The sequence below is a fragment of the Sorex fumeus genome, unplaced genomic scaffold (assembly GCF_029834395.1).
Source record: "Sorex fumeus unplaced genomic scaffold, SorFum_2.1 ptg000128l, whole genome shotgun sequence".
Lineage (NCBI taxonomy): Eukaryota > Metazoa > Chordata > Mammalia > Eulipotyphla > Soricidae > Sorex > Sorex fumeus.
The window spans coordinates 36,158,976-36,186,228 of NW_026606185.1; the positions used below are offsets into that span (position 1 = coordinate 36,158,976).

The 27,253-nt window shown below is 36.6% G+C and overlaps 1 protein-coding gene across 1 annotated transcript in view; it reads right to left on the reverse strand.

Moving 5' to 3' along the window:
* The window catches only part of CCDC178 (coiled-coil domain containing 178), a 483,098-nt gene that overhangs the window by 237,813 nt on the left and 218,032 nt on the right, over window positions 1–27,253 (reverse strand). The window contains exon 17 of the mRNA XM_056138448.1: window positions 11,979–12,128. Within this exon, the coding sequence (XP_055994423.1) occupies window positions 11,979–12,128 (150 nt within the window). The remainder of the gene's footprint in view (window positions 1–11,978; window positions 12,129–27,253) is intronic.

Consider the following 27,253-nt stretch of genomic DNA (forward strand, 5'->3'; position numbering starts at 1 on the left):
AACGTCTCCATTGTGAGACTTGTTGTTACTGTTTTTGGCATATTGAATATGCCACAGGGAGCTTGGCAGGCTCTGCCGTGTGGGCAGGATACTCTCAGTAGCTTGCCTGGCTCTCCGAGAGGAAATTATTAGGATATTAGTCAACAATGTGATGCTGAGAGAAACACACCACAGAGATGCCAATGGACCCCGAGCCAGGCTGTCTAATCTGGGGTAACCCCAAGAGGGGAGCAGGTGAAACCCTCCACCCATCCCAAAAGAGCCTCAGCAGCCCAAAACTCCAGAATTAAATCATCACCATGCTCACAGCTAATTTCCCCAGGCCCGGGTGAGTCACATCCATGAGACTGAAAAATCCTGGCATGAAAGTCTTGTGACTAAAATCTCCAGGCTTGCATGGAGTCTGGAATAGGTGACCGCCTCCCATTCCCTGCGCTTCCAGCAGCCTGGCAGTCACACCCACAAACTGCCTCTGGTGCCCTTTAAGATCATTAATGATCATAATACAGAGACTCACAAATAAACCTTGGAAGAGAAAGAGAGCAACATGCTGCAGAGATGCCACTGGACCCCAAAGTCACCATCCAGTTAAAAATTGAATTCTAGCTTTATCACCCTATTTACAATCTTAGAATTTCTGGAGCAACATCTCATACAAGGGCTTAATGGCTCCAGGGTGATACAACAATTTTCACACACTTTCCTCTAAGGTAACATTTTTGGATCATCTTTAGCAGATTATTCATAACAAGCAATACAAAATAAATTATTTGGGTCTTGGGGGATCTGGATGGAATAATTCAAAATATAGTGGTAGGAAGGTATAATGGTGGTGGGATTTGTCTTGGAATGTTGAATGTAATCAATTATTGTGAAAAACTTTACAAAAACAAAATTAAATTAAATTTAAAAAAACCAATCTGATGCTTCTGTGAAAGTTGCCAGCACTTCATAGAAAATTGCTAAAAGGAAGAAAATCATGGAAGAACTTAAAAAACACAACTTTGAACTTTTCTCTGTCTTCATTGATCACCATGAAGATAGCTGTATCTAGTTTTAGACACTACTATCATACTTCTTAATGAAGTTAGAGATAAAGGTTGGTCATATTTTATCTATTAGATTCTATGCTTGGCCTATGTTATACTTCTGTAATGACACTATTTAAAAAACAGTAAAAAAATTTAGAGAGAAAAATAAATATAATGCCTCAAAATTCTTTCCAGCAATTAAAATAAATGAAGATAGTATCCGTAAGGAAATATTTTTAATAAACAGGAGATTATTTAGTCTATGATCAACAAATATTCAGGAGTATATGCTGTATGTGTAGTAGTCTCTCATGCATGTTATCACAGATACCTTTCAAAAAGTAATCTTCGCAGTATTTCTGTGCAGTGAAAGAACAGAGAATTGGAATAACTGAATGATTTAATAATTTCCTAAGGCCTTACCAGAGGAAAGATTCACACTTGAATTTGTATTGGCTTCAGGGATTCCTAAATGAAGAGTAGATTAAAATGCATCTTGACCACTTCTGTTTATTTTCATACTATGGCTTCTCCATCAGTGTTTGGGGGAGGGGGGCTTGATACTTGGCATAATGGTGTGAGCCTGATGGTTTGGCCACTGTTGCAGGGCTGCTAAGGCCAGTCATGGCTGGGACCACCAGTGGTATCCTTGTAGTGCTCAGGAGCCAATGGAACTATATCTAGTAGTACTCAGGGACCATGTAGTGTTGGAAGATGAACTTGAGATCTTGCACATGCCAAGCCTGTGCTCTACCCTTGAGGCAGTATCCCTGAACCCTCTTTATTAATTGTGAAATGTATTATGTCACATCATTACAGGAAAATAACTTTAAATTCATAAATCTACATTTTGCATATGCCATTGGGTTTTTGACTATTCTCTCAACATAGAGCTGAATTGTTCTATAAAGTCTGCACTGTACTTGTATCAAGGTAGAATAGTTCCTATAAAGGGGTTTTTTAATTCAAACTTTGAAGATTATAAAACGTATTGACAATTAAAGCACATACTGTGATAAAAATCATATATATTAAATATGATAAAATAATGTGAGGCAAGGAATATTTGGGATCTTAATTTTCAAGATTTTTCTTTTGTATATTTCACAATTTTCACAAGTCTGTAACACTTTAGAGTGCTCTTTTTATGTTTAAACACCCTTATTATTTCTTATTATTATCTTATTAACAAAGAGAACTTTACATTTTGTATTAAAAAGACTCCTTTTGGGGGGTATGGTGCCACCAGCAGGTCAATCTGTACCTGTGAGGCAAGTGCATCAGCAGCCTGATGGCGCCTTCAGACTTCCAGATACCCCCAAATTGCTGCTGTGCCTTTGGCCAGACCCCAAAAACTTGGGGCAAAGTTTACCAAGAAAGTAAACAGCCAAAAGTTAGGTATGTGGGAAACACACCCACAAACCACCTCTGGCTCAGCTATATAATTGGAGGCATGGCCTCTCTGGTTCCTGATTGAACTGCTTAATGGCCATGATCTCAGAAACTAAGAAACAAATCTCGAAACCCAGTGACTTTTGGCAGAAATGCATCCGGTCCCTGCAGTAGGTTACCGGTGCTGGACCAACCCAGGTGGGAATAGGTTTTGTTCCTTGGCCTGTTTCCCCTGGTGGCCCAGTGGCCACCATCCTTCAGAGGCCACTGGACAGTCAGGTTGGGCCCTCAGTCACAAGACACGCAGGACCTCATGGGATGGGGGTGGAGCCGGGCCTGTCCTCCCCACCCCAATGAGACCTCAAGTCATCACCCACGAACAGCCTCTCTGGCTTCTGATCAAGCTGCTCAACGGCCATGATCCCAGAGCAAATTTCGAAACCCAGTGGCTTTTGGCAGAAAGCCCTCCAGATTTAAGTGTTAAAATTTTGGAATTTCAAAATCAAATGGCCCTACTGCAGCCACACGACATCATATGTTATTCATAACCAGCAATAGAACACAAATGGTCTACTGTTGCCTTTTCAGCAGATCTGAATGTTGGGGTAAAATCTCAAATAATAACTGTGGGTCTGTTGTCAAAATATTGAATGTGATCAAAGTAGAGAGAGAGTAATGTGGAAACCATCTGCCCCACAGGTAGGGAGAGGGTGTGGGATGGGGGTATACTGGAGTTTTTGGTGGTGGAGAATGGGCACTGGTGAAGGTACAGGTGTTTCATTGTATGACCGAGACTTAGACCCGAAAGCTTTGTAACTGCTCTCATGGTGATTCAATAAATAAAATGATAAAAAAAGAATAAAAAGAAAAAACTCATTTAAAATTATATGTGAATGAGGAAATGAGTTAAAATTTTCTGAAAAATCATTACTTTTAACTTGGATTATTGCTTTTTAGAAGGCTTTTTATAAATAAATGTAATAAGTTAGTGTGATCTTAGGGTGCTATTTTTCCTTTGAAGGCAAATACAAATTTTTCTTCTAAATAAAATCATTCTGAAATTATTTCTTTATTAAGGAATTTTAAAGCTGGCAAAACATCACTAGAGATAAGTATCAACAATGCTAGTACACATTTACAAGATTTCATGTGGACTGAATGCTTCTAATAAGGACATTTGAGGAAGTGGGGTCATTCTAATTATTTCCTTTGCTTGTCAAATCTCAGTGCATTTTTAGTTTTAGAAATAGAATTATTTATTTATCATAACCCAATATCTTATTTATTTTTCCCATACATTGTTTTGAGAGAAATTCTGTTTGTACAGTTTAATTTTCAATGGCTTATCTTTTCAGATTGGCTATTGATTGATAATATAATTATAATAGTATCTCCTTAGACTTCCATTTGTATAATCTAGTCAAATGTGCATGTGCACACAGGCTTGTGTGTGTGTGTATGTGAGAGTGAGAGAGATGCTACCATATTTTCAGAATTCAAGGCTTTGTGCTCTATCATCAAATTTCCACAGGAAGCTTTGCTTCCTTCTCCATGGCAGCTACATGCTGACTTCTGTTCAGAGCCTCTGTTTTTTTCTCCCCTAATCTTTTATACAGATACATCCTGAATCTCCAATCTTCATTTCTGATGCAGTTTCTAGGGAATTGGGATCATCTGATTTTGAAAATATGTATTCTGCAATTTGATGCAATGAGAGTAGGAATTTTAAATTTCCTTGTGTGGAAAAAGAACATGGAGAAGATGGTGGTAAGCAAGCTAAGGATGGGGTCTAAAAGATCCTTTCTCCACAGCACTTATAGTGCTTCCCTGCCCACAACTTCATCTCCAGGACCATGAGATAATGCATTTTTGTGACTTCTGCTACTCAGATTGTACTTTGTATTGGTAGCCTTTAGTTTTAAGGAGTGAAAAAAAATGGAAACACCCCAACTACTTTAGAGAATTTACATAAATTCAATAATAAGAATCAATAGAAAGATGTTCTATGTTACTGAGAATTTCTGATTCATTGCAAAACTGTAGCATAAAAGATACATGGGGGGACCTGAGCAATAGTACGGTGGGTAGGGTGTTTGCCTTGCATGGACCCAACCTAGGTTCGATCCTCGGCATCCAATATGGTCCCCCACGCACCTCCAGGAGTAATTCCTGAGTGCAAAGCCAGAAGTATCCTCTGAGAATCGCTGGTTGTGACCCAAACAGAAAGAGATATGCATGGAATTAGTGTGGAATAGACAGTAAGCTACTTTTTATTTCTCTTATTAACTGGAATGACTATATGGTGAAAATACATTACAGTGAAGAAGAGAAGCAGGTATACAAGAAGAAACAAAGGGCTGTTCCATAAAAGGGAGAAGAAACAAACACATTATAGGAAAAAAAGGGGAATATGCCAAAGGTTTCAAAAAGGGGGAAGTTAAAAACATCAGAGTAATGGACAGTAACTATCCAACTGGTGAAGTAAGGGACTTAACAATTACTCTCTCACTGATGAGGAGAGGAGGAAGCTAAGATACTTTGAAGATCTATCTGGCTACAATTACCACATTGTGTCTATTTATTGTTTGGGGGCCACATTCAGTAGTGCTCAAGGATTACTTCTGGCTCTGTGCTCAGAGATCAATCACCATGGTGAGCTTGGGAAACAATGAGGGGTGTGGGGTATTAAACCGGGGTTGGCCCTGTAGAAGGCAAAGGCTCAACTGTTGTACTATCCACTATGTGTCTATATTTTCACCTATTTTTCCCCTACATCTTGTAATTGTAAGGTGTTTTTGTTATAATTATTTTGGCAGTATTAATAGCAAAAATGGATAAAAGGTTATTATGAAATCATAAATCGTATATGCTGATTGTTTTTTATTTCCTTTTTAGCTTTTTGAGTTACTGACATATTATTGCAGCAAAACATATGTAGGGTCAATTCATGCTGAATAGTTATTAGAAACCATGATAACAAAAGTCATTACACTGCAGTTCAGTTTTGACAGTAAAATTTCTGCAACATTATCACAAATCCTCATGCATTAGTGCAATGATCCTTACTATAGTTTCATATTAGAATCAAAAGATTGCTGTAGCATGCTTGATACAAAAAAGTCAAGCAAGCCAAATTCTTTTCTGCTTTTACAGATAACACTTCTGCTCTTTTTCTATGTACATCATGCAGATAGCTGCTTTGTTTCATATACTTTTGTCAATAACCTATGAGTACATTGCATATATCTTTCTTTAAAATGAGAATTTTTGTCTTGATAGCCACAAAACTCTGATTACTAGCATCAAAAGAAATAATTTGAAAATGATCTTGTATCTGATGCAATTTCAAAAACTATGTAATTCAATGCATTTTTATTTTTTGCTTTTCTTAGTGTGTGTGTGCATGTGTGTATTTATTTATTTATGTTGAATCACCATGTGTGTGTTTAAACCAGTAGTTTACTATGATGATATTGTTCATGACTTTAAAAGAGACATCTATAACATTAAGGAATACTTTTATAAAAAAAAACTTTAAAGAGTTACCATTCATCTAAAAGGGAAAATGTTTTCATGCTTATCCATGAACAACATTGTTACGGAATCTCTTCTTAAGATATGCTTAAAGAGTGAGATTTTCTAAGTAGATTTATTGTAATCTTTGAGATAATGCTGATTTATCCAGGTCCACTTCAAGAAAACAGAAAATACAATTTGTTAGCTAGTGCTTTGTGAATCGACTAAAGAGCCTCCAAAAAGGTAATTTCTTCTTTAGTAGGATAATGGTTTGTACATGTACATATAGACTATAAATAGAAATAATTAGTGACCATTTTACTTTATACTAAAGGATGTTCTTTGGAAATACATCAGTTTATTTATTATTCTTATTTGAGCTATTGTTGAAGTGATTGTGGAGCTCATGTTATCAGAAAGTCTCATGGGGTAAGAATCTTTTGAATATCTAAGATATTTGATAAGTGCTGGAGCAATAGCACAGTGGGTAGGGTACTGGGCTAGTATGTGTTGTACCTGGATTTGAGCCCTGGCACCTTTTATGCTACCTTGAGCCCAACCAGAGTGATGGCTGAGTACAAAGTCATGAGTAAACCTTATTACTGCTGTGTGTGACACCCAAAACAAGTAAAAATAAGTCCTCTTTGGGGCTAGATTGATAGTACATTGGACGGGGTGCTTATCTTGCACAAGGCCAACTTGGGTTTGATCCCTGACACCCCCATATTCACCAAGTCACATCAGTAGTGATCCCTGAATGGAGAGCCAGGAGTAAGTCCCAAGCATGGCTGTGTGGCCCAAAGACAAAATTTTTTTTTTGGTTTCACATATTTTTGTATTGAATGATCTTAAATCGAAACACATGTGTTAACAAACCTATATAAAATTATCTGGAATATTTTTTATAGCAAGAAAAACAATAACTACATATTATAATCATTGGATGTGCATATTATTGTTAAACTATCATCTAAATTGAGATCTTCTGTAGCCCTCTTACAGGTTGTCCTGGAAAATGAAGAGTTGACAATTGTTCTATTCTTACACTACCTGTGTACTTTTCTATCTAATATCACAATGTGTTTTTCCCTTGCTACACATATTAATTCCATATTCACAGGTTATATGAACTATGTAATGCCTATCACAGTTTGTGTTTATGTGGTAGGTCATTTGGGTTGCACCCGGTGGTGCTCAGGACTTACTCCTGGCTCTACACTTAAGAATCATTCCTGAGGGACCAATTGGAATGCCAAGATTCAAAACTTGGGTCAGCTGTGTGGAAGGCAAGTGCTATACCTATTGCATTATGGCTCAGGCCTCTGGAATAGTCTTTTTATGATAGTAGTTACATATGGTATAAGAGATGTATGTTTACCTAATTAATAGTATTAGTAATCATATATTCTATACTGGGCTGGAGTGATAGCACAGCGATAGGGCATTTGCCTTGTGCGCAGCCAGCCCAGCTGAGCCGGGTTCAATTCCTCCGCCCCTCTCGGAGAGCCCAGCAAGCTACCGAGAGTATCTCTCCTGCAAGACAAAGCCTGGCAAGCTACCCGTGTCGTATTCATCTGCCAAACGCTAAGTCTCAGAATGGAGACTTTACTGGGCCCGCTCGAGCAAATTGATGAACAACAGTGGGAGGACAGTGGACAGTGGATATTCTATACCAAAAGATAGTTTGTAAAAAAGAAACTATTTGATGTACTTTATATTTTTCAGTTTCTGTAAATTTCTGAGGAAGTGACTATGATTATTTTGAAAAGTGTATAGTGCCTTGCACATATGCTTCCCAGGTATTAACTATTAATATATAGAAACTTGCAACAGTTTTCTAGGGAGATAATATTCTTCCCTTTCAGAGACTCCAAGGATTATAAAATCTGGTACTACTCTATCTCCAATAAAAACAAAACTCTGAAGAAAAAAAAGGAATGACACAAAGGTGTTCAATGACTTTGTGATCGAAGCTCAAATATGAAAGTTTTGTTACTGTAAAAAAAAAACATAAAAAGAGAAAATGTGTGCCTCTTAAGGTGGTGGCTAGGGGCTGGAGATGAAGGAACTTGGAAACACTGGTGGAGGAAAGTCAAAACTGGTGGTGGGATTGGTGCTGGAATATTGAACAATTTGTAACTATTTTATTTAATTAATTTATTTAATTCCCTTTCCGCCCCGAGCAGAGCCCCGACAGCTGAAGACCTCCGGGACCCAGCCAGAGCCATGCTGAGACCACTCTGCACACACTTGGATGAGGAGCTGGCAGAGGACTGAGATCTCCAAGCCTGCTCGGTTCGGGACTGGGCCTCCTCCACCCAGCTCCCCCACCTTCCAGTAGCTAGACAGTTACACCCATCAACTGCTGTGTAACCCCATCAATGGTCAGGATCCAGAGACTCTAAAACCAAGCTCCCGGACCTCTTATTCTCTAGTTCTCACTTTCAGAGAACCCAGCAGGCTACTGAGAGTATCATACCCGCCTATATACCTGACTGGGAACACCTGTGAAGGTGTTTAGAGGCTTTCCTAAAAGCTTTCATCCCTCTTGGAGAGCCGGGCAAGCTACTAAGAGTATCCTGCCCACACGGCAGAGCCTGACAAGCTAACCATGGCGTCCTCAATATGTCAAAAACAGTAACAATGAATGATCCTCCTTCTCCTGACCCAGAAGGAGCCCCCAATATGTCATCAGGCTACACTAGCACGTGACAGGGATGAATGGAGACGTTACTGAGCCTGCTCGAGCTAATAGATGAACAGGGTGATAGTGATAGTGATTTGTAACTATGAATAAACTATGTAAATTATGATGTCTTAACAAACTGTAAATCATGAATGTGAATAACTCTGTAAATTATGGTGCCTTAATAAAATAAAAATCTTAAAGATAAAATATAAAATTGAAACCCAAGCACAAAATTTGTAAGTCTACAACTGTGCCTCATGGTGTCTCACTAATAAAAATTAAAAATATATATATAAAACACTTTTGAAAGCTTTTATTAAAAATGAAAAAAATGACTATTTACCACTGTGGAGAAACAATGTTCTTTCTTGAACAAATAATTATTTCTCCTCTCCCCTCAAATTTCTCTGAGTAATTTTCTTTCAATTAAACTGTTTTGCTTCTCTAAATAAAACAAACAAAGGTAATGTCCAGTTTTTAAAACATGTAACCATTTTCCAGATATTGTCCCTCGTTAGTGTTTTATTTTTTTATTATTTAAAATTTGAAATCACTTTTTATTTGGGGGGAGTGAGATGTGTTTGAGGCTGTATTCAGGCATTGCCAAGGGACCATACAGCTCCCAGACTCCACCACTCAAAGCACATGGTCCTGCCCATCGAGCTAGCTCTCAGTCTTAAATCCGAGACATTTTAAATTTGCTGTTTTTACCTATGATCAGGGTAAATAAATTTTTTTATAATTGCAGAAACAAAATTTTCTATTTTTTACCAATAGAAGCACCTATCACTGCAAATGTTAAAAGTATTGGAAAATACCAACACATACAAAAGCTTAGATCATTTCATCACCAAGAATAATATTATAACATTCTAAAACCTAAGACAACAGTACATAAAATGGCATTAGGAAGGAAACATTGTAATTTTATTTAATTTGTTTTCCTTTTCATTCAGATTTCTCTGCTGCTTTTGGTCTAAAAGTATAAATGTATGAGCATTAATAACTTGTGTCAAGAGACTAATACTCTCTATCAAGCACAAAAATTAAAATATTCACCTTGCCAAAAAATTATGATGAGAATCAATGAAATCAATCTAAAACAGAAAAAGGATAAGCAAGATTCCTAAAAGTGAAAACCATTTTCTCTGTCTGACAAGGGAATTTAACAAGGGCAACAGTTGAAAGGTGCTTTGTAGTCCTAAAACTAAACTAGTAGAAGAACTAAAACATGTATTAAAATAGGCCTGCATTTATTCCTATACATATGAATGTTGCAATATCAAGACACTGGACTAAAATCTTAAAGGTTTTTCTCAGTTTGATGGCCAAATTCCATCCTGTAAGTAGTGCATTAGACGCTAATGACATACGATTCCTCACTGACAGATTTAACTGCATCAATAAGGCCTCTCTGTCCATTGCAGCAAATTGATCCTACATGACACTGACAAGGGCAGCCTGCACTTAATGACCTCCATAGCTGAAGGATGGAGATGAAAAATGATTGGAAGTACAAATAAATCTTTGAAAGTTTCCCTGAAACAGGTGTGCTCAAAGTATGACTCCTGATGGATCCTTACAAACATTACTCAGTCCATCAGAATGTCCCACTCTCTGTTCATACTCTTTGGATCTTGAATCAGATTTCCTTTGATTCCAAAACTATGTCCAAGACTATTGAAGTTTTTGCACGAAGATATTATGTAAGCTAACTCTCTTAAAAGTAGATAAGAGTTCTTTAGTATTTATACAGATATGTCACGTATTTTTATTTTCCACCTAGGATTCTTTTCAAACTGATAGCAAGTATTCCTAAATTTTGTTTTTAGTTTCCTCTACTTAGAAAGGGAAATTCAGTATAGGCATTGATTATTTTCTCTTCCTTAATTATCAACAAGTAGACTGTATTTAACCTGCAGAACAATTCCCAAAGCATCAAGTGATGGAGTAATGCTCTTAATAGGTATACTGATGTCCTTTCTTTGAAATCTGAGCAATGCTTTGAGTACACTGAGATTCTGATATATAGCTACTACTTTGGATTCTTTCCCACACATATTTATAGATCCTTTACTCTTATTACTACTTGAATATAAAATTTTAATAGAAAAGCAGAGGCTCCAATTATTCTTAAAAGCTTAACTCTAATAAATATAGAAGGGAAATATAGGAGAGTGAACAAGCAGTACGACTGAAATAGTACAGTTGCATTAGTTATCCTTTTATTTACAAAGTAACTATGGATGTCTCTTAATTGGTCTTATTGCTTTAAGTATCATTTTATACACAAAAAGTAAATTTTGTCACTTATTTTTCAAGATTACCAAGTTAAGCATAGATAATTCTATACTCAAAACTTGTTCTCTATCTTCTCAAATATTCCAGAATAATGGAGGATAAATAGTCCTAGAATTCTAAACTACTAGTTATTAGTATAACAATATGGGTGACATAGGTGAAAGGATTCATTAAAAGCCTATTGATTCTTCTGACTAAATGAAGTCTTAAAAAAACCCCAAGTCTTTATTTTTCTAAATTAAAATCCTATGAAGGAACAAAAATTCATAAAGAAACAAAGAAACTAACGTTTCTTTTCATGAATATCTAGAGAAGTATAGAAAGTGGCTAGATCTGAAAGGCAGGTGTATATTTCATTTTTCAAATTATTATTACTATAGAAATATGACTAATTATGCTAGAGTTTTTAGTGATTTTTCAGTGACAAAGGAAGGTAAATTACATATCAAAATTTCTAATTAAGTTCCATATCTAGTAAAAAAATTAAAAAATATATATGAAGCACATATATCCCAAAAAAGTCTACAGTCCAGCCCTGGGAATGAAACTAAAAGTAGAATTGAAATATGAAGTTTAAGATGATACAATTGTATTTTTGATGGAAAGATTTTAATCATACTTCAATGAAAATTTAAAAATATATATAACACATAGTATAAAATAGTAGGTTCTTTTCATTTGGGGCCACACCGCAGTGTTCAGTCTTTTTCCTAACTCTGGGGTCACTTTGGAAGGCTCAGGGACCACATGGGTTGTCAAGGGTCAAACCCAGGTTGGCCAATATAAGCAAAGCTCTATGCACTGTACTGTACATAGGATACAGTTCTGACTTATAAAGCAGCAAGTTCTAAAATAAATTTGTTTCTCAAGTAAGCCTCCAAAATTTACTTTAAAATTATTAATAATAAGTTAAAATGAAAATTGACAAAATATACCATTTTGTGACACTATATAAGGGTCCACTATCAAAGGGAGACCCCATTTAATACTTTTTATTATGTGCATGTCATGTATACCATAATTTTTTTCAAAAATAAGAAAAATTATACCTGTGCTTTATCTGTAATTGCATTGTCAAGTTGTGACTGTTTGTCATACTGGCTTAAATAATCATTCTTTACTGTAAAGAAAGTATTCTGCAATTTCACGTATTCTTGAGCTAAACGTAGATTTTCTTTCAAGGAATTTCTTTGAATTTCCTAGAAGATAAAGACAAATGTATACATAGCTAAAATAATTGTAATTTTCATTTCAAGTCCAGTCTCTATTATCTAAAGTAGTATAATATTTCTAAATATTTTAGAAAAATAAAACATCAAAAAGGTTGGGGGGGCTTATGTCTTCCTTGAATTGAGTAAGGTTCTTTCTTTCCTGATGTAGGTTTTCTATTGATTAATCAGTCTGACTTTCATCCCTCTTCTTTTCTAGATTTCCCTTTAAAATTAATGCCTTGGGAAGTGTCCAGTCCTAGGAGGCTGAACTAAGCATCCCAGGAGCCTAATTCAGTTTTCCAAGTCCCTTTACTTTTCTCAGGTCTCAGTGTTCATATGGATGAAGAGGATTAGGAGCTTAAATTTCCATCTCCAGGAGGTTAAGAATGACAGTATTAACATAAAGTGCTAGAAACAAAAAAAGACATGAAAGACAAGAAAAGGAAACCCAAATAGTTAATAGTATACTTTAATTATAATGCAGGTTAAATCCACTTCCAAGAGACTTAATAATATCCCAGGACTAAATATACATTTGCTCGAGCGGGCCCAGTAACATCTCCATTGGAGACTTTGTTGTTACTGTGTGTGGCATATCGAATACTCTCGGTAGCTTGCCGGGCTCTCCGAGAGGGGAGGAGGAATCGAACTCGGGTCAGCCATATTGGCTGTGTGCAAGGCAGACGCCCTACCCGCTGTGCTATCGCTCCTGGCAATCTACCGAGAGTATTTGATATGCCAGACACAGTAACAACAAAGTCTCCAATGGAGACGTTACTGGGCCCACTTGAGCAAATCGACGATCAACGGGAGGGCCTTTACCTCGAGCTCGAGCAAATATACATTAAATCTAATATTGACTCTTGTAATACCACCTGTTGGGGCATATTTAACATTGCACATTTGATGTCAATTAAGTTGCTGATTCTTTTTATATTTCAAGCATAATTTTCTTTTTAGCTTCAGAAAGTATATAACCAGTAGCTTTCCACATTTTCAAACCTGTTAGTAAAATTCTCATATAAAGATGTATTCTATGCAAAACCTTCATTCCCTATATTACTTATAGTAGCCAAGTTTTAAAACACATAAATGCGGAACAATCATGATAGTAATGATTGAAGAACAAGATATAAAAATACCATTGTGAAGCAGCAAATTTATTTCTTTGAGGATATTGCCATCACATCAAACCTTTCATTACTAAAGATATATTGCATCAGAATATATATACAGAGAGAAAATGTATCACGATCACAATCATCCTGTTGTTCGTCAATTGCCTCAAGCAGGCACCAGTAACGTCTCCTTAGCCCTAGCCTTGAGATTTTAAAAAGTGCCATATTCAAGGCTCTTTCAAGGTTAGGAGTATGAGACCCATCATTGTTACTGATATTGGGCATATTGGGTACACCACCGGGAGTTTGCCAGACTCTGCTGTGTGGGCAGGTTACATTTGGTAGCCTGTCAGGTTGTCCAAAGTAAGAATGAGATAATAAGATGTCCCATGGCCACAGCTGGGTTTTATAGTCTCTGGGTCTTGGCAATTGATGGGATTACATGGCGCCAGGGGGGCAGTTGGTGGGTGTGACCCCTGCCTACTGGAAGATGGAGGATCTGAGTGGAGGGTGCTTAGCCCCGATCCGAGCAGGCTTGGAGATCTCAGCCCTGGGACCCGCATGCCTTTGTTCCTCTGCTGGTACCTTTATGCATGTGGAGAGTGGTCTCAGCATGGTTGTGGCTGGTTCTGGAGGTCTTCGGCTCCAGACACATGAAGGTAACAGCAGAGGAATAATGACATGAGGGTCCTGGGGCTGAGATCTCCAAACCTGCTCAGATCAGGGTTGAGCATCCTCCACCCAGATCCTCCATCTTCCAGTAGGCAGAGGTCACACCCACCAACTGCCCCCCGGCACCGTGTAATCCCACCAATGGCCAAGACCCAGAGAGTATAAAACCCATCTCCCGGGAGAGAACAGCGCAGAGTCTCCTGCCCCCATGCCTGGCTGTCCTTGCTGGGGCCCCTTAGAGGGGGACGGGTTGATTTTCCCTCCCCACCCTGAGCAGAGCCCCGGCAGCCGAAAACCTCCAGAACCAGCCACAACCATGCTGAGACCACTCTCCACATGCATGAAGGTACCAGCTGAGGAACAAAAGCATGCGGGTCCCAGGGCTGAGATCTCCAAGCCTGCTCAGATTGGGGCTGAGCATCCTCCACCCAGATCCTCCAGCATCCAGTAGGCAGGGGTCACACCTACCAACTGCCCCCCAGCACCGTGTAATCCCATCAATGGCCAAGACCCAGAGACTATAAAACCCAGCTCATGGAAGAGAACAGCGCAGAGTCTCCTGCCCTGGCTCCTGGCTGTCCTCGCGGGGGCCCCTCGGAGGGGGGCGGGTTGAGTTTCCCTTCCCGCCCCGAGCAGAGCCCTGGCAGAGAAAATGTAATTCAGCAGAAAATTGCTGGTACAAATATTTTTCTATTTACAATCTTGAAGATTTATTAAGGTCACCAAATATATTTCTCACAAAATCTGGTAACCATATTGATCTCTAATGATTAATATTATGTCATAGCTGTTCTTCAAAAAGCCAAAATGATGAACTGAGAATGATTTCAAATGTCCTGGTTCTAATTCTAGCATAATGATTTAAAACTTTAGAAACTTCTATCTAATAGATATTTCACTAAGGGGAATAGTATCTGAGTCTTTTTCACTGGTGTAGATATGTTGGAAACAATGGTTAAAATCCTGTTTGCTGTATTAACACTAACATTAAAACCTAATACTCCAGTGATTAACTTGGAACTGATAAATGCTCTACTAGGTGCAGAAAGAAATAATTTTGAGAGGGTTTTGTTTGATTTAAAATAGTGAAACTTAATAACTTAAATATTATATTTCTGAAACAGAGCTCTTTCAGAACCTAGATGTCCACTGGAGACAGAGCTGTAAAAGTTTGCATTATAACTATTTAATGGAAATTAATTGAAAATACATTTGGAAATTTATGCTTTGTTCTCTCTGTAATTCAATTTTATTTTAAAAGTGCATATATTTTCAGTTTTGGCATCATTTTCAATTAAATATACTTTCAATTTCTGATTCTCACCAGTTCTTGGTATACCACAAAGTTTATACTAAGATATCAAATTCCATGGCTAATACCAATGTAATATTGTTACATCAATTATATTTTACATATCATTTTCCAGTAGTAATGAATGGACAGAAGAATTTGGTAATCCACTACCTATTCCTGAAAGTGTAATGAATTTCAAGTTTCTTTAATGTTAAATAATATATTCTACTGACTCTAATTTTTTTATGCTTAACTATTTTTCCAACTCTCAATTCTAATTTGTTTCATTTTAACGAATTATAACATAAAGTCAAATAAAGCAAAGTTGAAAAATAATTCCTAATGAAATATATCTTGGAGAAAATAATGACACTACTGCTAGAAGTTGAATGGCTCTCAAAACAAGATAGCAATAGAAAATACTTAAGAGGAACACTAAAGTCAGACTCAGTGGAATAACAGAGAAGAAAGAAGAAACTAGTAAGAGAAGTATGATTATTTTCAAATTAAAAAAGAAAAACCTATTTTTTTAAGCCACTAAAAAGGGAAAGGAGAAATAGTATAGTGGGAATGAAGTTTGCTTTGTATGCAGCCAACCTGGGTTTGATCCCTGGCAGGGGCACCTGAGCACCATCAAGAGTGATTCCTGAGTGGAGAGTCAGGAGCATTACCCTGAGCATCACCAATGTGGTCCAAAAACCAAAACGAAATAAATTAAAAGTATACTGAAGAAAAATCACACTGCATTCAGAGTAGATTTAAGTAACTGGGTATTATCAGATTTATAAAATTCTTTTATTCATTTATTAACTTTGTTGTTACTGTGTTTGGCATATCGAATACGTCACGGGGAACTTAGTTCATAATCTAGTGCATAGATTTTCAAAGTTGGGCATGCACAAGTCTGAACCCTAGTCAGATTCAGCTCAATTGTGCCAAGCACTAAAACTTGTGGAGAACTGCCAAATATACTTATCCTAGAGAATGTCTAAATCCATCTGAACTGTTTTTAAATATTTAAGGAGAGAGAGAGTAATAGGGAAAAAGTTGATCTAAACAGTTTAGAAACATAGATATGATGAAATATTTGTAGTATACATATATGCATAGAAATGTACATTACATTTAACACTTATTATATTAATATGGTCTCAATGCCTATGAATAAACTTATAGTAATCTTTCATCCAGACCCTCAGTTACCCTCATACAGCTATTTGAATACAATTCAAAAGGCAGAAGGGACTGGGAGAGAGTGCCCAATGAACTGTGGTGATGTTATTGGTATTTGGTGGTGACTGGAATGAGGCAATATATTCTTTAAACTGTCACTGTCACTGTCCTCCCATTGTTCATCAATTTGCTTGAGCGGGCCCAGTAACACCTCCATTGGAGACTTTGTTGTTACTGTGTTTGGCATATCAAATACATCACGTGTAGCTTGCCAGGCTCTGCCACGTGGGCGAGATACTCTCGGTAGCTTGCCGGGCTCTACAAGAGGGGTGGAGGAATCGAACTCGGGTCGGCCATGTTAGCTGCGTGCAAGGCAAACGCCCTACCGCTTTGCTATTGCTCCAGCCTGAGGCATGAAATATATCCTTAAAACATGTAGTCAATTTCAATTAAAAAATACCATAAATACTTGGATGGACAACCCCAGAGGTGCTTAGGGCTTACTCTGGACTCAGTGCTCCTGGCTGGCTCAATGAACCACTTGGGCTGTTTGCAAGGCAAGTACCTTACCCACTGTACTCTTGCCCTCCTAAATTCATTTTCAAATACAGATTTATATTCATGCTTTTCTTATTATTTATTGGGTTTAGGGCCACACAGGAGTTCTGGCTCTGCATCAGGAATCACTTCTGGCAGTGCTCTTGGGACCATGTGGGATGCTGTGAATTGAACCTGGGTCAGGTGTATGTAAGGTAAGCACCTTATCTGCTGTACTATCTCTTGGGCCCATTGTTATTATTTTTAAAAAGAGGTTATGCCTCTTTCACAATATGTGTGCTAAGAGAGTTGTCATCTTTTGACCCAGTTCTAATTATAAATGTCCTATCTTGATATTTCAGCTAATCTTTTCTGATGATCTGTCTGTCATTTCCAGGCTCTTGGTTCATAATAATTTAATTTAGACAGTTGCTTTTTTTATATGTTTATATATATATAACTGAGGTACTTCTGTCTACTATTCTGTGCTCTTGTACAGACTATAGTAGACTCACTTTAGTTCCAATGTTAGAAAGAATTGACTTTCTGCCAGAACCTCCAGAAAGAAAAAGCTATGTTACTGGTATATATTGATCATTTTTACTTCAGAGCATTCTTTCATCTAGCTGTTCATTAATTTATGTGCTCAATCATTTGTATAGTAAAACCCGATGACTTTATAGGTCCAGCAACATTGCTATTTAGGAATTAAAGAAACAGATAATCCCTCTTCACCAGGGACTACAGTTTAGAGTGGGAGGAGCCCGAAGTGTAAACTAGTGTCATCAAGGTGTTCCCTTAATGTGGTTTTGCCAAAAATTTATTGTATAACGCAGGTTGGAAAGGCCAGAAAAGGCTGTCATAGAAAAATTAGTGTCCTGAATCTCAGCAGAGCCATTTCTATTTGTCTTTCATGCAAATGTCTTTCATTTGTCTTTCTGTATATGTTTGAGTAAAAGTTGTGTGAGTCAGTAAAGGAAGAATGTTTTCTTCACCTCAACTGGACTACTATATATCAGTGCAACCTATGCTTTGTGAAGTAAGACTTTCATAGGTCATATTAGGCCTCCTATATCTCTTGGAATTAAAATGTGACAAATATTATAAATAATTATGTACACTTACATATTAAGCATCCCATTAGTGCATAAATATGCAAATAATTGCTCCATTCCAAGCATCAATGTTTTAGTAGTATATATCCTATACATATGCTATGCATCAACTTACTGATATCATGTCACAAAAAAACCCACAAGTGCCACATATCTGCCAGGTTAAGGTACTAGATGGTTTTGTATGCAATGATGTGAATATTTTTGCTTCAAAAGAATTCCCTTTGAGTCATGGGCATTAGTCTAATGAACACAAATGCTTAACATTCATGCCAATTCTCTAACATGAGAAAATATGAAAAAACTATGTATAAACAGTTTCACCTACTGTGTGCAGGGAAGGGTTATTGCCTTGCTACTCCCTTAAAATCTATACACCAATTACTACAGTAAATGAGAGTTCTCCCCAGTGTTTCCAAGGAGCAAGTCTGTAAGAATGATATGTGTCGATACTGGGAAGCCTCAAAGGAAAAAGTAACTGCTTTAACTCTCCCAGGACCCACTTCCTTGTCTGTGCTGCCATGGAAACAATTCTCTTGTCCAACACGATTTCTCTGATAATTAGTCTTGAACAGTCTTGATTTTTAAATGAACAAATCAGTCCTCTGTATCAAGACTGTTATATACCTCAAACTCTACATATTATCATGTCTGACAAAAAGCTCTCTATTCACTAATATATTCAAAAACGCTTAGTAAGCAACTCATATACACAAAGAAACGGGGGGCCACTGAGAGACCAACAGAACCTTTACCCTCTGATGGGTGACTAGTCAAACCTGTCTTAGCAGAGTCCAGGGAAAAGTTCCTCTTCCTACCCCACCGATGCAACCAAAAATATGAATACTGCACACTGGAGTCCTTCTCTTATCCCATTGAGGGTTGTAAATTTAGCCACTGTTGATTTGTCTTTTATGTTTAGTACAGCAGGTAGCAAGTCTGCCTTGCACACAGCCGGGTCGGGTGACCCAGATTCGATTCCTCTGCCCCTCTTGGAGAGCCCGGAATGCTACTGAGAGTAATTCACCCTCATGGCAAAGCCTGGCAAGCTCCCCGGGACATATTTGATATGCCAAACACAGTAACAAGTCTCACAATGGAGACGTTACTGGGCCTGCTTGAGCAAACCAATGAACAGCGGAAGGACAATACTATGGTGCTACAGTTTACTAGTGGACATAATTGCACTTAAGAATCAGAAAAACTGGGAATATATGGCTATCTTGTATTAACTCTACTTGATCTGTATTATTTTGACTATGTTCAATGTATATATTTGCCAGGAATTATTGATATTAGCATGAAAAAATATACAATGTCAAGGCCAGAGGAACTTGCACTCAGAAATAGGAATTGAGGAATTCACCAAACTACACTAGAATACATTATCCATGAAAAAGGATAATAGACATATATTTGGATGATGGCAATTCTATGAGAATTCAATTGTGGCAAAAGTGGTAAGTTTAAATGAGAGGTCAGCTTTTGAACAAATTTTGGAGATAGTTCCTATGACACTTGAAACTTTGCATGTGAACTCAGTAGGGAAAAACTGCCTACAAATATGTTTGTAAAATATTAAAAACTATATGATTAATGTGTGTATGTGTTCCCAAATGGATATTTACTTTTCTCTGTTGACTGTAGCATATCTCCTATAACTATTCAAAGACCAGGAAATACAAATTCCAACTTACAATACCTACTAAATGTGTATCTTATTAAATTTTCTTCAAATAATGTGTGATATAATTGACTAAGAAAAAGAAAACAAATCAAGTTATAAGAAAAAGTGAAAACTGGGGCCAGAGAATATAGCAGGTAAGGTGTTCTCTTGAGCCATGTTCAAACTCTAGTAATATATATGGTCTCCCAAGCCCCTCCCAGAGTGATTTAGGAGCAGGAAGCTAGGAGTTAAGCCCTGAGCATAGTTTGGTGTTGCCTTAAAAGAAATAAATACGAAAAGTCAAAACTGAAAATTGGTGTTCAGGAATTCATACTCGCAATGATTTTTCTAAGTTATAATAATTTTTCTAAGTATAAATATATACATATATAAATATATACATATATAAATATACAAAAAATATATAAATATACATTCTAACTAATAATATTTCTCCCAAATTTATTACCAAACTCTAAATTTTTACCTTAAAGAGATATTTGCTTAATAATGTAGTCAAATATTGATTAATATTAACCAATATATTGGTACTTTTAAAGAATATTCCTATATATTAGTATTTTCTTATATTTCAATTTGTCATAATTTTAAAGCATATTTTTAAAGTTAGCTACTTTTTTTCACTCTATCATGTAAAACACTAAACAATTTCTTCTTCATGCACACCTCCCGATTTGAATAGTTTAAGATTTAGAAAGGTTTCCTATTTACTCACATTCTAATGATATACATTTCTACTTCACTGGTGGAAAAGGCTGATCAGTCACAGAAAGGTCAGTTAACACTAAATAGACCCTTTCTTTATGTAATTACAAAGAATAATATCTTTGTGCTGATGGCACTGCACAGGGAGTGGGTGATGCAGAGAATTAATGTGCTGCCTTGTTGGCCCATGGGATAGAGATTCCAATACAATAACCACAACTTATTCTAATTATGCAGCTTTAAAAGGTCATCAGCAAAAAGAGTTAAGAAATTATTAACTAACTTTATCATAAGGTAATAATCTACTACATAAATGCAGAAACTGTAAAAATACCTAGGAACTACTACAAATGATTGAGGTTCCAGAATATGATATAAATAGATTCTTGGAAAAATTTTAAAATATGACTTTTTTCATAGCTTCCTGTTTTATCTTATATAATTTAAAATGTTTAACATTAAATTTTTTTATACTGAATATTAACTTTACTGGCAAGGTACCAAGAGTATCTAGCCTGCATGGCAAAGCTTGGCAAGCTACCTGTGACGTATCTGATATGCCAAAAACAGTAACAACAAGTCTCACAATTTGTTGTGAGATGTTACTGAGTGACCACTCGAGCAAATCGATGAACAATGGGAGGACAATGCAGATGGTGCAGTATTAACTTTACCATATCCGTATTACAACAGAATTGGACATTTATTTCAATAAGTCAACATTATCAAAATCATTCATGTTGTTTATATCAAATACAAATAAATGTACACATACATGAATTAGAAAATTAAACCTCCTCTATACACTAACAGTCACTTAATACCCCAGAAATAATATCAACAATATATACCAAATACTTAAGAAATAGACACACACAAAAAATTTTACACTGACAATGAGATGGAAGACAGTAAAACCAATTATTCCTCCAAGATGGAACACAGAAGGAGTTGCATTGAACTCCAAATATTGTCTGATTTCAACCCAACACATTTCTTGTAATAGTATTATTTACTAATTTTCGATATGCATTATAGAATATATAAGATTCTATACTGATGCTCTAGTTTATTTATATTCCATACAATTACTTCATCCTTCAAAACAAACAGGTAGTACAGAACAAGATGCTTATAGAAAAAATTTCTTTTAAACAAGTCTCTGACATCTGCACTTCTATGTTAATTGCTGCACTATTCACAATAGCCAAAATCTGGAGAAAACCCGATGCCCGAGAATAGATGACTGGTTAAAGAAACTTCAGTACATCTACACAGTGGAGTACTATGCAGCTGTTAGAAAAGATGAAGTCATGAAATTTACATACAAGTGGTACTACATGGAAAGTATCATGCTAAGCGAAATGAGTCAGAAAGGGAGGGACAGACAAAGAAAGATTGCATTTGTCTGGGGAATATAAAGTAACAAACTGTGAGTGAGACTAACACCCAAGAATAGCCGAGATAAGTACCAGGAGGTTCACTCCATGGCTTGGAGGCCAGCTGCACATGCTGTGGGAGAAGGCATCTCAGATAGAGAGGGGAACATCAAGTAAAGGGTGTTGGGAGGATCCTCTCAGGATGAGAGATGCATGCTGAAAATAGACAATAGACTGAACATGATTGTCACTCTATGCCTCTTTTGCAAACCACAGCACCCAAAAGGAGAGAGAGAACAAAAGGGAATGCCCTGCCACAGGGGTGGGGTGGGATGGGACGTGGGAGGGTGGGAAGAATGCTGGGATCATTGGAGGTGGGGAATGGGCACTGGTGGAGGGATAGATGGGTACTCAATTATTGTATAACTGAAACTCAAGCACAAAAATTTGTAAGTCTACAACTGTACCTTATGGTGTTTCACTAATAAAATTTTAAAAATAAATAAATAAATAAATAAACAAGTCTCTGAGGCCAAGATGACCTACGCATTGTGCCTTTAAACCATTGCATTTCCTCACCCATTTACTCTAAATACTACATGTAATTGACATTAGAGAGTCAACAACACTGAAATTGCAAGACCTATATTTTAATAACCAAATTTAAAAGGTGCCAGTCTAGGTCGCAGACTGGGGTTGGAGTGTGGAAGTAGGAGAGGGAACCTGGGAACCCTGGTGGAGGGAAGTTGACACTGGTGATTGGATTAGTGATGGAACATTGTATGTCAAAAACCCAACTATGAATAACTTTGTAATTTCACTGTCACTGTCATCCCATTGTTCATCAATTTACTCGAGCGGGCCCAGTAACGTCTTCATTGTGAGACTTCTTGTTACTGTGTTTGGCATATTGAATACTCTCGGTAGCTTGCCAGACCCTTCGAGAGGGGTGGAGGAATTGAACCTGGCTTAGCTGGGCTGGATGCGTGCAAGGCAAATGCCACACTGCTGTGCTATCACTCCAGCCCAACTTTGTAATTTATGGTGCTTTAACAAAATAAAATTTTGGAAAGAAAAAAGAACATCAGTTTTTTCCTTGAGTTCAGGAAACTATTGTTTCAGAAATGCCAAATATGAGAACCATAGAAAATAATCCATAGTTCAATTAATTATTAAATTATTACTAATGCTTTTCTTAAAATCTTGTGCACCTCTTAATTATCATTAGCATATCTAATTGTGTGATGTTGTTAACACTGGGGTACTATCTAAGTTTTGCAACCGAAAATAACATTTAAATACACTGTCACTGGCACTGCAACTTGTGTTATTAAATCTTATTCAAGTGTGAGCCATCAATGGCAATGGGTGGTGTTGGCAACATAAGGGAGATAGCTCAAAGAGCTGCAGCATATGCTTTGTCAGAACGCGTGTTCCCCATTTTGTCCCACACCTCTCACCCCTCTGCCCCTCAGCTCCTAGTAAGGAGCAACCACAAGCAAGGAGCTGGAAGTAGCCCTAGAGCATTGCCCAGTGGCCCCAAACCAAAGTTATTAAGGCAATTTCCTAAAGAAATTTATTTTGAGATGCTGCTACTCCCCAAATAATTTAATATTAATATCAAATCATAGAAAAACATCGCTAGGTCACCAACCCAATCCAGGGCACTGATATTTTCCATAAAAAGATTATTGGAGACACTTCACATCATTTTTTTACATGAGGTCTGTGACTACTTATGCTCTGCAAGCACTGTGTTCTGTGGTCCTCCAGACCTACACCCCTAAGATTTAATCTGAGAATCAACTAGTCTGTCATGGCCAATGCAAGTGAAAGAAATCTGTCATTTTAGTTAATTCACACATTCAGAGATTTTTATCTCTGTGACTTTCTTTTTTTTTTGCTTTTAGTTAAACTTATTATTTGGTTTTGCTGTGTTCTGTTCAATTCTTCCTCCTCATCTTCATCAAGCATCAATTCATTTATCTATGATATTCTCATTACCATATTTCTCTTGGAAGACGTGGTATTCCCTTCCCATTATTTCCTCAACCCACTACTTCTTTTGAAGTGCATAAGTGTCAATGTAGCAAGATTGTATAAATATACAGAGTACAATAACAACCTCACAGCATAGACACAAAATTAATACAACACAGATAAAAAATGCTTTTATATTTTAATCTACAAGAAGAAGAAATAGATGAATAATCTAGAGTGTCCTTAGGAGAAAATAAAATAGAAAAGAGCAATATACCTGACATTCATAATATGGTATTTGTTATTGGAAAGTAATTTTCCAATTTATTAATAGTAAACACTGTTGGGATGTGGGTAAAGGCATAAAGATTAGCAAAGCCAACCTCTATTTGAAAACTAGCATATATATCACTGCACTCATTATTATTTTTTTCTAGTTAATATATTCACAATAATTTCTCCATTCTGGGAGATGGGTGGAAGAGCTTCCCCAGTGATTTTCAGGAGGCTTCTTCATGTTGGTACATGGCCAATTAAACAAGCAGTTCCATGTTCAGTGCAATGGACTGAGGATGCAGTGCTCTTACCCAGCCAAGCTGATGGTTCTCAGAGGATCCTGGAACCACACCCTGCAATGATCTGGGATTCGGTGTTGCCAGGATTTAACTGGAGGTTGTGGGCATGCAATAAATGTGCCTTAACCTTTGTACTGTCTGCCCCTTTCTGTGACTTTTCATGTCCTACTGATATTTGTCCCAGTGCTTGGCACATAGTGATTTCTTAATCAACATTGAGATAAATGATGACATGTATGAAACTGCATAATATTCAAGCCTTATTAACACAGAGGAAAAAATTGCACAAAGGAACCGAATGAAATAAAAATTATAAATGTTTATCTTTAATGAAAAATTAAATTCTAATCTTTATCGAAGTATTTACTTTGAAGTCTCCTTTTTAATAGATATCTTATTTATTATAATTAATTTTTAGTTTGGGTGCCTGACAATGCTTGGGGGGCCATGCAGGTCCAGGGATTGAATCTAGACCTTTCACACACAGGTTATGCACTCCAAACCTTTGAGTCAAATCCCAGGTGTTTGCTAAAAATCAATAAATGATGGCTTTCGGAACTATTATAAATGGCTGGCATTTTTTAATTCCGTAGAGAAACATTTCACAATTCATTTTACAACATAAAAACATAGGCATTTATCCATTTACATTTTGACTGAGAAAAATAATAAGGTTTCCAGTTCTTTAAATCCTAGTTTGCAAAAGCATTTTACTGTATAATCTCTCTGTGTTGTATTCCGGCTTACTTTTAAGTTTTCCTTGGAAGACTAACAGAAATCTAAACTACCTGCTTTGCTGCCTTTATACACTTTGCTAAGTTGTGTTCTTACAACTCAGGAGATTAAAATTTAAAAAAAATAGTAAGACAGTTTCACATGAGGTAACTATAGTTGAGTTTTTTAAATTACCAAGGATCTTCCCAGTTGCAAAGAGAGATGAACACTTTTTTTTAAAAAATGAAAATAATAAGAATTCAAAGGGTGCACTCAAATTATTTTATTCTAAATATTCTTGAAAAAGGCAATCACAACTTTTCCACATATTTCAATGAATTGAACATGTAGAGGTGATATGTTTTAAATAGAAATACTTTATAAATCTCATTAGATGGCCAAAGTTTGTAGGTTTCATCCTTTATTTTAAAAAAATCCCAGTCCTATTCAGTGCTTTTTCCCCCACCACATTTCCTATGTTAATGTCAGTTCAATTTACTTCCCCATAAAAATTTTCAAAAGCAAATTTAAAAAAAATATTAAAAAGAAACTAAAAAGGAAGGCTTTTTTTTTTCTGGAACCAAATGCAGATATCTTCACTGAAACTCTGTTTTACTATATCTTTCTTCACTCTTAAAATAATTACGGGCTTGAGGCTAGCACTCCAGTAAAAACTATTGAAAGATTTAGGTACTGAAATTTTGATGGATATTAATGGGAAAATTAGGAAATTGATTTTTTTTTCTTTTTGGGTCACACCCGGCAATACACAGAGGTTATTCCTGGCTCTGCACTCAGAAATTACTCCTGGCAGTGCTTGGGGGACCATATGGGATTCTGGGAATTGAACCTTGTGCAAAGCAAATGCCCTCCCCACTATACTATTGCTCCAGCCCCAGGAACTTGATTTTTAAAAAATCTGTGTGTGTGTGTGTGTGTGTGTGTGTGTGTGTGTGTGTATGTGTATGTGTTTGATCAAGTTAGTCCTTCACATAGTGGATCTTGGGAGGCTCTCATGGAAAGCTATTAGAAGAGTAAATATATGTTTATGTTTATACTATTTGTCACAGCAAAGAAGACTTTGTAGATATGACTAAGAACACATTTTTTTGTTCTTTGTTCTTGTTAGGGAGGGTGTTCTTGTTGGTTTCTGTGAGCACCCACAGGATAGTTCTCTGGGTTTACTCCTGGCTCAGTACAAAGAAGTTATTTCTGGCAGTGGTCAGGAAACTGATCTTGACATCTTACCAGCTTCACCATCTCTCCTGTTCCAGAACACTTTATTGAGATCATCTAAGTTGAACTACATAATTACCTGCTTTCCCCCTCTCCCCAGGCAGACTGGGCCCGGCTTGAATTCAAAGAGTGTGAAGGAAGAAGCACACGAAATTGAAGTGAGAGAGAGACTTGAGGTCCATGTTTTGACCCTTGTGGGTGACACAAGGAGACTACAGGACGGAAAAAGCAGGCATCTTATAAAAGGAGGATGACCTGTACCTCATAGCCAGCTGATAATGAGGACTTAGTACCCACAATGACCAAGAGCCAGATTCTTCCATTCTGAAACAGATGCTTCTTTCATGTCTGCAGAGATAATGCAGCCCTGCTGATAACTCAGTTTTAACCCAACGAGATTCACATATGTACTGTAACACATATAGCTAAAATATAATAATCATGTTGTCTTAAGTCTATAAATTCATGATTTATATATGATATCAGCAATATAAAACTAATATGGTAAAAGCAAATTCACTAATAGCTTTTTAAAGTAGTAAATAATTCATTATTTTATATAAAGCATATTTTGTCTATAGGTATATGAAAATACTTAGAACACATCAATAATAGATGAAAATCAGTTCTAACTTGATACAGATTAGTTCATCAGCTCCCAACTAAATTTCTGCCTATACTAACTGAAACAGTTAAACTATCATCTCTATTTCTTTTGAAATAAATTTATTCATTCATTTGAAAACTTAAGAATAAGTTACATATATTAATAAACTGGTGAAAAATTTTTACTAGCCCTTATCCATCATGCCTAAACATAAACTTAAGTATAATATGACCATTATCATCTTATTCATTATAGTATTAAAAACCCCTCAGTTAATCCACTTGTCTGCTGGGAATAGTTGTGTTGGGCAGAGATGATCCC